Raw genomic sequence first — 10597 nt, 5'->3', positions numbered from 1 at the left:
TTCCGGTTTTAGCACACAAAAGACACGTTTATTTCGAATATATATATATATTACTTACATTCAGAAATAGTAAATAAATTGCGGTGACATTAAATAAGTTATACTATTTGCAAAGATAGTTGCATAATCATTCTTTTCCTGGTGAAAACCTTCTGTCTAATCTTGCTATCATTATGTTAACCCGGCTCCTCGCCTGGTGTTATCCTGTCTCCTTCATCTAGTCAGCCATCCTATTCCCAGTACTATGACAGAATAAGGTATTATGTGTCTTTCAGCTTAACACTGATGTCATATTTCCTTATTAAAACAAATTCCTCAAAATTCAGGTCTCCTCTAGGACAGGGGTACAAAGTAGAGTTCTACTCACAGGTTTACAATGCAATTCTTCATTTATTGTGACAGCCAAGAACAGAGGAGAAACGACGTTTCAGGTCCCATATGGACCTTTCATCAGGTTGTGTTGGCTGCACAAGCAGGATCCTCCTCGCCTGAAACGGTTTGCCTACACTTTGGAACTGTACTATATATTTCTCTATCCTCCATACAAGGAAATAAACATAGATATGTTCCTGAGTAAAATCATTCTTTTTGTTCTTGATATGATGTTGTTAAACCTGGTTCTTCCTCTCTCCTGGGGTTAACCCTTCTCTCCCCCTTCTTGTCATAATCCCTCTCCTTTCCTTCTGGGTGTAATCCTCCTCTCATCTCACTAGCTACACACTATTAATATTTATCCAGATAATAACCCTTAGTCAGCCCTTGCTTCTACTAATTATATTACCAAATAAGCTCCTACATCTCATAACTGATGTCATATCTGATAAGAAACTAACCCACCTCCATACAAGTTTATTACCAAATATGGCATGTCTTCTGGAAAGATCTTAGAACTCCTTATTAATCCAACTTGATGCCATAGCCTCTTACGATTGCATCAGCTCTAACCACAGTTGTCTATGGTCACTCAAATTTCACCCGCAGGGCCTCCCTCGCTCAGACAACTCAACACAGCTGCAATCCCATTATAACTTAAAATATTATCCCAATGTAACTGAATCTACAAAAGATATTAATGAACCATTTGAGTCATATCATATGTGCGATATAATATATATAAAAGAAAGAATCATTGCAAATCAGACAATATCATACTGTACACGTGGCATGCTGTTTTTATACACCAGATTCAAACTAATACTTATAATATAATAATGTAACTGAACTGGAATCCTTACATACAATGTGGCAGGATGACTGTGGTTAGTGATGAGGCAACACAGTTCTTCTGGTGAAATAATATGCTGGTGGTTGTATTTGTCCAAAAATATAACAAAACAATGGGTGCTCTGTCCCTTTAAGTATAACAAAAACATAAACCAAAAGCCTATCCCTGTTAGGATTAACTTTGTTTAGTTAGTTTCCCTATCTACCCGGCTGGTTAGCTAAACTAGACCAGACCAACAATATTTGGTAACACCACTTGGCTCCTTACCTGGGAGCTTTATTCCATTCGGGACAGCATAAATACGAGCAGCCTGTGTCTGTCAGCTCTCCTCTGTCCTCTCTCAGTGTCTGAGAGAGACTGCTGCCCCAGAGGCATTTCCTCATCCCCTTTTTAAAACCAGATGAGCTCATTTAATTAGGATGACCTGTGGCTTGTCTAACTAGGGGAGTTAACTCATCGCATACTGGAAAGCAGGCATAATGCAACCTCCTACTAATATATACAGAGTCTATGACTGTCACAGCAGGTAATTTTTTCCCCCTTTGTTTCTTAAAGTAGTACTGATTGCTTTGCGTTTAGGAAGTCACCTTCTCTCTGTAGGAGTTGCCTGGCTCAGTCCTCCGCATACTTAGATTCTCCAGGCTGCTGGCATGGCACAGTCTGTTATCTGTCCGCAGCTCCCTGACTCTGCCCTGTAGATGCCGCAGGATCTTTAGTGCCCCAAAGTCATGCTGTGCTGCTACTCCAGTCAGGGAGGGGGTGGAGGCTGAACGAAGATGGAGATTCTCTCTCCTCTCCTGCTGGGTTAAAAATAAATGAGTCTATTTCTTAAACCCGCTAGCAGGGTACCTAAAAAAATATAGTTAACAGCATGGAACTGCTTGGCAGCTTATACTTGAGCATCATTAAAGTTGTAATTTAAAAAAAATATTTCCTGAACCAGGGTGTTCCTCTGAGACAATACTCGCAGTCTTTGCTACGGGGCAAGAATACTTGCCTGGAAGACACAATATGGCTGCCAGAGCCAGCCTTGCTGCGGCAGCCACAACAAAGTTGCAATGTCATCAATAGGCGACCTCGCAACACAAAAAAATAACAAATATCTTGCTGGGGATACGCAGTCTCTCTCGATCTCTCTGTGGGGGTACCCCGGGGCTCTGACCTGGGACCTTTTCTCTTTTCTCTGTACACACTTTCTCTAGGTGACCTAATCGCATATCTTGAGTTTAAATATCACCTCTATGCTGACGACACACAAATTTACCTTTCAACCCCTGACCTTACACCTGCTGTATAGACCAAAGTTCCTGAATGTCTCTCTGCTATATCATCCTGGATGGCCATCCTCCAACAAACTTAACATGGCAAAAACAGAGCTCTTCATACTTCCTCCCAAACCTGGCCCTACTACCTCCTTCCACATTACTGTTGGAAGTACCATCATTCACCCAGTAGCCCAAGCACGCTGCCCAGGGGTCACACTGGACTCCTCTCTCACATTCACCCCTTGCATTCAAAACGTATCTAAAACCTGCCGCTTTTTCCTCCGCAATATAACAAAAGATATGCCCTTTCCTCTGTTGCTCCACTGCTAAAACTCTGACTCAGGCCCTCTGTAACAGGGGACTTACCCTGTTCAGAAAACTTGCCTCTAATCCAGCAGTGTGCTGGTTAATTGACCAGCACCTGGCTAATTAGAGGTGTTAGAAAAAGAAGAGAAGCAGCGAACTCTGCAGGAAGAAAATCTGCAGGCTGCTAAGGAAATACAAGTGCTGCAGGAACGTCTGAGTACCTAGTGCGTCCTCGCAAAGCTGCAGGATAAACTGAAGGCTACCCTGACCATCACCAAAGCATCGCTAGAGGCTAAGCTTAGAGACCAGGTGACTCGGTACAAGAGGGAGCCCAAAAAGCTCCAGTAACTGAGACGAGTATCTGCAGCCCAAGCGAAGAAGTTCACAGTGCTCCACAAAATAAAGAATGATAGGTGGAAGCAAGCTCGGAGAAAGCACAGGGAAGAAATAAAGACCCTGAAAGGAGAATGACAGGATACACTCAAGAAACAGAGTGAGACTCTGCAGTCCACTAACTTACAGATGCCTCCAATACAGGAAAAGGTATTGGCTCTGTCCAAGCATCGGTATCCCACAGTAACTAAGGCCCGTGAGGACAAGTGTACAGTGAGAGCTGGGGACACCACTCACCTTCAAAACAAGATTACGAAGTTTGAGCCTCCTAAGAAAGCACTAGCCAAACCTGCAATCGCCCAACAGGCAACAAACAGAGGTTGGACTACAGAATCTAAGCCAGAAGAATCCTTAGCTGAGGAAGCTGAAAAGATACGACATTCTCTGGAAATGGAGCTGGAATCGCAACTGAATCCCAAAGAAGCTGAAATGGTGACTACATTGTATGGGAAAAGTGCAGGAAGACAGCTTCAAGAACTGAGGGCTCAAATGGCTGTTATAGGGCGCTCTGGTGATACCAGAAAATTGACATTTTGTGCTAAAGTGGAGCACATGGGAAGGATGGCAAGAGAGAGCGATTTGCACGGGCGCTCTGCGACTGTCACCATACAATCTGCCTACAAAAAGAGGAGTGCCCGACACAGGGGAAAGCTCAGGACCACATGGTCAGTAGAAAGACTGTACTTGGGAAAAGTTCTCCTTGAGCGACTGAGGACTGCTGAACTCAAACACTTTCTGGAGGAGACACTACTAAACTGGAGGAAGGGCTCCAATCCTAGCAGGACTGAGGGTTCTCCTCCATCCACTCTCATTCAAGTCCCAGAGACATCTCGAGTGAGAGTGGAAGGATGGGCTTTGGCCTTGGCAAGCCCGAGCTTCCCACAAACAGGGGAGGTATGTAACAGGGGACTTACCCTGTTCAGAAAACTTGCCTCTAATCCAGCTGTGTGCTGGTTAATTGACCAGCACCTGGCTGATTAGAGGTGTTAGAAAAAGCCTGCCTTTGAGACAGGAAGAGAGACTCCTTAGCTCACACCTGAGCTGAACTAGGAGACAGAGCAGAGATTCCAGAGTCGCACAATTGGGGAGACTGACCAGAGGAACTGCTGTCTTGAGCTGCAGAAGGACTGGACTGTATGCTGATAGCAAGACAAGGGGACCAGACCTCAAAACCTGGACAGACATTGCTGTAGCACACAAAGGTGCTTACCTAGGAGAGCAGAGAGGACTTCCCCTACAGCTTCAGGAGAACAGATAAGACTTTCTTTTTGAACTGTAATATATCTGTATATATGTTTATATTTTGGGGCTGGTAAATAGCTTAGCTAACCAACCCAGTCAGAGAGAGCTGAGCTACATGTGTAGATAGTCTCCAAAGCAGAGATAGGTTTTTTGTTTGGCTTATTTTCATATATTTTTGCTGTGTTTAAAGCGACAGGCACAATAAAGCCTTGTTTTAATTTCACCTTAAAACAGTCTCCATTGTGTACCTCTGCACATGTCCTCCTACACCCTCATTCTCTCCCGTCTCGATTACTGTAACCTCCTGCTGTCCGGTCTTCCTGCCTCTCACCTGTCTCCCCTACAATATATCCTAAACGCTGCTGCCAGAATCACTCTACTCTTTCCTAGATCTGTCTCAGCGTCTCCCCTGCTGAAATCACTCTCCTGGCTTCCTATCAAATCTCGCATCTCGCACACAATTCTCCTCCTCACTTTTAAGGAGGGGATATTGCTAAACACAGACCTACAACCACATAACTGTGTCCGAAGTGCAGAGTGGTAGTCGTGTAGCCGGGTCAGGGTAGGAGAGGTCAGGATGGTCGTGATACTTGCCGTGGTCTAGGATAGGAGAAGTCGGATAGTCATTGAGCGTAGTCGGGGTTCAGGGAGTAGAGAAGGTGGGAGTCTAATATCAAGCCGAGGTCAAGGGTCCGAGAAGGTGTGGGTGCAGGTACAAGCCGAGGTCAAGGTGCAAGGAGGCAAGACAATAATGTTCAAGGTAACAGACAAGGCAAGCACTACGTCACAAGGAGGAAGTTTATGCTTAGCCAACTTCCTGCAGGACTGGCTGAGCATATAAAAGACAGGTAACCAATAGCAGAGAAGCACAGGGCTGTGAGCAATGAGCATGATCCACCTACTCAGCAGTGAGCCATTCACTGATAGGCAGGGGAGGGGCGTGACTGCAGGTGTGGACTAGTGTTGGCAGCGACTGTAGTTCTGACCATGCGGCGCCTGCGCGTAGCTTGAGTATGACGCTCGTCACCCGTGTCGTCAGGGGATGCAGCAAGGGGGCGGAGTCTGAGGCCAATCCCTGCGGCATCCCCCTGCCTGACAGCGTGCAACTTTAGCCTGATGCGCGTTGGCCGTGGCGTCGCGGGACGTGTCACGGGGCGAGGCCTAAGCCCGATCCTTACAGTAACAAATTGTAGATGCGATGCTTGGTACTTCTTTTACAAAAGCGCAAAGCTGATCCATGTGATCCATTCTATTACCAGGCTCAGTGATCCATTCTATTACCAGGCTCAGTGATCCATTCTATTACCAGGCTCAGTGATCCATTCTATTACCAGGCTCAGTGATCCATTCTATTACCAGGCTCAGTGATCCATTCTATTACCAGGCTCAGTGATCCATTCTATTACCAGGCTCAGTGATCCATTCTATTACCAGGCTCAGTGATCCATTCTATTACCAGGCTCAGTGATTCATTCTATTACCAGGCTCAGTGATCCATTCTATTACCAGGCTCGGTGATCCATTCTATTCACCAGGCATTGATCCATTCTATTACCAGGCTCAGTGATCCATTCTATTACCAGGCTCAGTGATCCATTCTATTACCAGGCTCAGTGATCCATTCTATTACCAGGCTCAGTGATCCATTCTATTACCAGGCTCAGTGATCCATTCTATTACCAGGCTCAGTGATCCATTCTATTCACCAGGCATTGATCCATTCTATTACCAGGCTCAGTGATCCATTCTATTACCAGGCACAGTGATCCATTCTATTACCAGGCTCAGTGATCCATTCTATTCACCAGGCATTGATCCATTCTGTTACCAGGCTCAGGGATCCATTCTATTACCAGGCTCTGTGATCCATTCTATTACCAGGCTCAGTGATCCATTCTATTACCAGGCATTGATCCATTCTATTACCAGGCTCAGTGATCCATTCTGTTACCAGGCTCAGTGATCCATTCTGTTACCAGGCTCAGTGATCCATTCTATTACCAGGCATTGATCCATTCTATTACCAGGCTCAGTGATCCATTCTATTACCAGGCTCAGTGATCCATTCTATTACCAGGCTCAGTGATCCATTCTGTTACCAGGCTCAGTGATTCATTCTGTTACCAGGCTCAGTGATCCATTCTGTTACCAGGCTGAGTGATCCATTCTATTACCAGGCTCAGTGATCCATTCTGTTACCAGGCTCAGTGACTCCTGGTAAACTCATCTCGCTTGCAAACTACAAATACAACATATCACTACACAGAAAATGTTCCAATGTTACCATTGAAAGCCTGCGGACAGCAGACCCGACTCTCTCTGTGTTTCTCTGGCTGTCCGAGGCTTTGCTCCTGGATAAACTCCTATGGAAAAGAAGAAAAATGTGTCATGTGCTTATATTTGCAGGAATACAATTGACAAGTAGCACCCAGTTCAATAAGTCTTTACCAGCGACTACATTAAAGCAGCAAATCTGGTCCAATCTCCCAATAAACTGCAACATTTCTGTGAGATTTCTGCAGCCAGACTAATGGCCCATCGGATTAACACAGCGGGGGTCCCTGCAGTCCCATTCAAACAGAATTTGGGTTGAAGGCAATGCGGCTGTTGGACAATCATATGCTTAAATTTGCCGTAAGAAGTGGAGTAGGAACCTTCATCCAATGTTTAATCCAATGTTTCTTCACAATTTGCTATATTCTACACTAGCTGAGAGACCCAGCGTTGCCCGTGAGTTAAATTTCCCGCTCCCTCCCCCTCTTTCTCCGTTCTCCCCCCCCCCCCCAGAGGGGAGGGACGGACAGTGGACAGGAGGGGGGGGGACAGTGGACAGGAGGGGGGGGGACAGTGGACAGGAGGGGGGGGGACAGTGGATAGGAGGGGGGGGGCAGTGGATAGGAGGGGGGGCGGCAGTGGACAGGAGGGGGGGACGGCAGTGGACAGGAGGGGGGCGGCAGTGGACAGGAGGGGGGGACAGTGGACAGGAGGGGGGGGACAGTGGACAGGAGGGGGGGCAGTGGACAGGAGGGGGGTGGACAGTGGACAGGAGGGGGGGGTGGACAGTGGACAGGAGGGGGGGGTGGACAGTGGACAGGAGGGGGGGACAGTGGACAGGAGGGGGGGGACAGTGGACAGGAGGGGGGGTGGACAGTGGACAGGAGGGGGGGTGGACAGTGGACAGGAGGAGGGGTGGACAGTGGACAGGAGGGGGGTGGACAGTGGACAGGAGGGGGCGGTGGACAGTGGACAGGAGGGGGGGTGGACAGTGGACAGGAGCGAGGGTGGACAGTGGACAGGAGGGGGGGTGGACAGTGGACAGGAGTGCGGTGGATAGTGGACAGGAGGGGGGGACACAGTAACACACACACAGCTCAGTCCCGTGCGGCGCTCAGCGGCGCCTTTCCCGGGCGCAGGCCCCACCCCCCGCAGTCCCGTGCGGCACCTTTGTCGGGCGCAGGCCCCGCCCCCCCGCAGTCCCGTGCAGCACCACACCCTACGGGTGAGGGGGGGTGGTGTGATACGGGTGAGGGGGGGTGGTGTGATACGGGTGAGGGGGGGTGGGCTGCCCCCGGCCGTCCGTTCGCCGCTTGGTCCCGGCCGGTTGCGGCGGGAGGCACCGGGGTGAGGGAGGGGAGGCGGGAGGTGGTGTGTGTGGTGCTGTGGGAGGGGAGGCGCAGGGGTGTGAGGCGGCGTTTTGGGCGGGAGGTGGTGTGTGCGTGTGTGTGTGTGTGGCAGTTGGGTGACGTCATAGAGCCACCAATCTGATTGGCCAGAGGCTGGACCAATCAGATTCACCACATGTCGTTTCAACCCCACAACTTTCGAAATTATGTATTACGATGGAAACAAATCACAGAGGGTATGTGTGAGGTAGGGGTAGATTTGGCTGCTCTTAAATCAAGGTTAAGCCCGCCATTACCCCTACCTGTCAATCATATGATGTATTTATTTATTTATTTATGTATGTAGAGTTTATTTTACCTGTCCCATAGATGTTATTTTTAAAGGATGTAAAACAATGAAGTACAGCTCTGTTCAAGAGGTTGGACGTGAAGGGTCATTGCAAAATGAGCTATAATCACATCAGGGAGAAGGAGCGGCTCAGTGAGTAAAGACACTGACTGGCATTGAGAGTTTGAAGCAGGTGAGCCTGGTTCCAATCCCAATCCCGGTGTCAGCTCAGTGTGATCTTGGGCAAGGCACTTTATCTCCCTGTGCCTCAGGCACCAAAAAAAACATAGATTGTAAGCTCCACGGGCCAGGGACCTGTGCCTGCAAAATGTCTCTGTAAAGCTCTATGTAAAACTAGCAGCGCTATACAAGAACATGCTGTTATTATTATTATTATTATTATTATCTGAGTTTGGTATTGTAGACCAGGCCCATTGTTGAGGAACCAGGAAGAGGTTGACAACCTGCTAAGTGGACTCTGCAAGAAAGCTGTAAACCCTGTGGCTACACTGTATCTATATTGTATGACTGTGGAGGGGAATTGTGTGGGCATTGTCCTGTATCTGCCTACATCCTGTGGCTACACTGTATCTATATTGTATGACTGTGCAGGGGAATTGTGTGGGCATTGTCCTGTATCTGCCTACATCCTGTGGCTACACTGTATCTATATTGTATGACTGTGGAGGGGAATTGTGTGGGCATTGTCCTGTATCTGCCTACATCCTGTGGACTATATTAAGGATAGAAATTACCATATTTTGGCATGCCATTTTAGGCTTCCTGGCCTACTTTCAACCCCAGTAATCTCATAAACTGGGTCTGGAGCCCCTGGACAGGGGTATCAATATTGCTTCTCCCCAGCCTTAAACGAGTCATTCTGGACTTGATTGCTGTTGTGAAGGCTGTGTGCTGACAGAGCTAACATGCAGTCAGCAGAAGGGAATCGAGGAGACCCAGTGTCGGGGTCTGGAGCATCTGGTGGAGCTGTGGTCTTTGTGTGCAGCGTTGTCCGGAGCTGTTTGGAGTGAAGCAATGGCGGGGAATGTAAAACTGCAAGCTAGCAGAGAGCAAGGCAGTGCTGCCCATTCTGCCGAGAACAGCGGTGCAAGTTGGGAACGCGTATTGGGGTAATCTTCCTGATGGAGGTCCTCACACCTAGGACTTTAGGTTGTTTTCCCAGTTACCCCAGTTGGGTGAGTTTGTGTATGTGTTTTATGTACTGGAGGTTTGAGGAAACTTTTACAATAAATGAACTTTTGTTCACCTCTGTTGCTCTGTCTAGTGTACTGATCCCTGGTGTAATTGTCCTGGTCTCCCGTATGGGTATTGTGGTGCCGTCGCTGCCCTCTAGGGGCTAGAGTGGGGCAGTTGTGGGACTTTACAGCTCTCATAGTGTTAATTATTCTGGACAGGTCTGTGCAGCTGTGAGTTAATGAACTAATTAGCCTAGCCTGTATAGTCAGGAAGTGATACAGAGATCCCCCCCCCCCCCATGCTGCCAGACACACACTGTTGAGAGTTATACAGAGAAGCTGCTGTAGACTGATCTGAAAGGAGACCTGCTGCAGGTACACTGGGTAAAGTGGGGAAAAGAGTTTAGTTCTCCCACAACTAGTTAGGGACTAAGCAGTATTAGTCAGTACTCCTGGAAGGAGTTAGGTCTTTTATTTCCGTTTTGTGTTATGAGTTAACCCTGTACCTGCTTTATACCCTGTAAATAAACCCCTGCTTAGAGTAATACAGTGTTTCCTGCCTTTGATCTGGACAAAAGATCCGACGCTGGGACTGAGACGTCACAATTGGTGGAGTTTAACGCAGGCAGTCCACAAGGCAGTGAAAAGGGAAAATGGAGGAATTTCTGACCTCGCTTCAGCACAAGCAAACGGAAAATTCTGCAATTTTAATGCGGGGTTTGCAGCAACTGGAAAAGACCCAAGAAGAGATGGCAAAATCCTATAATGAGGGTTTACTACAGATGACAAAGTCACAAACTGAAAGTACGGCGGCGTTAGTACAGCAGATGGCGCTGTCCCTACATCAGACGCTAAAAGAAGAGCAAAACGAGGCGCAACTTCGCCTACACCAGGAGCTCCGAGCGTTGGGAGAGAAAATTACTGCCCAGCCTAGAGTGGCCCCACAGGTCGCTCACCAGGTACAAACGCACCTCATTCAGAAAATGACGATGGACGATGACGTTGAGGCGTACCTGTCA

The 10597-nt window shown here is 47.9% G+C and overlaps 1 protein-coding gene across 4 annotated transcripts in view; it reads right to left on the bottom strand.

The window, feature by feature from the left end:
* The window catches only part of LOC142464666 (uncharacterized), a 165432-nt gene that overhangs the window by 3743 nt on the left and 151092 nt on the right, over positions 1 to 10597 (bottom strand). For 3 of the 4 annotated variants that reach the window (XM_075568025.1, XM_075568027.1, XM_075568028.1), the window contains 2 exons: positions 6716 to 6794; positions 1813 to 2025 (listed from right to left, as the gene is read on the bottom strand). In XM_075568025.1, coding sequence (XP_075424140.1) covers positions 1813 to 2025; positions 6716 to 6794 — 292 coding nt within the window. The remainder of the gene's footprint in view (positions 1 to 1812; positions 2026 to 6715; positions 6795 to 10597) is intronic. The other variant, XM_075568026.1, reaches the window with a different exon arrangement.

Source organism: Ascaphus truei, chromosome 13, assembly GCF_040206685.1.
Source record: "Ascaphus truei isolate aAscTru1 chromosome 13, aAscTru1.hap1, whole genome shotgun sequence".
NCBI lineage: Eukaryota > Metazoa > Chordata > Amphibia > Anura > Ascaphidae > Ascaphus > Ascaphus truei.
This window is presented reverse-complemented; position numbering and strand designations above follow the sequence as displayed.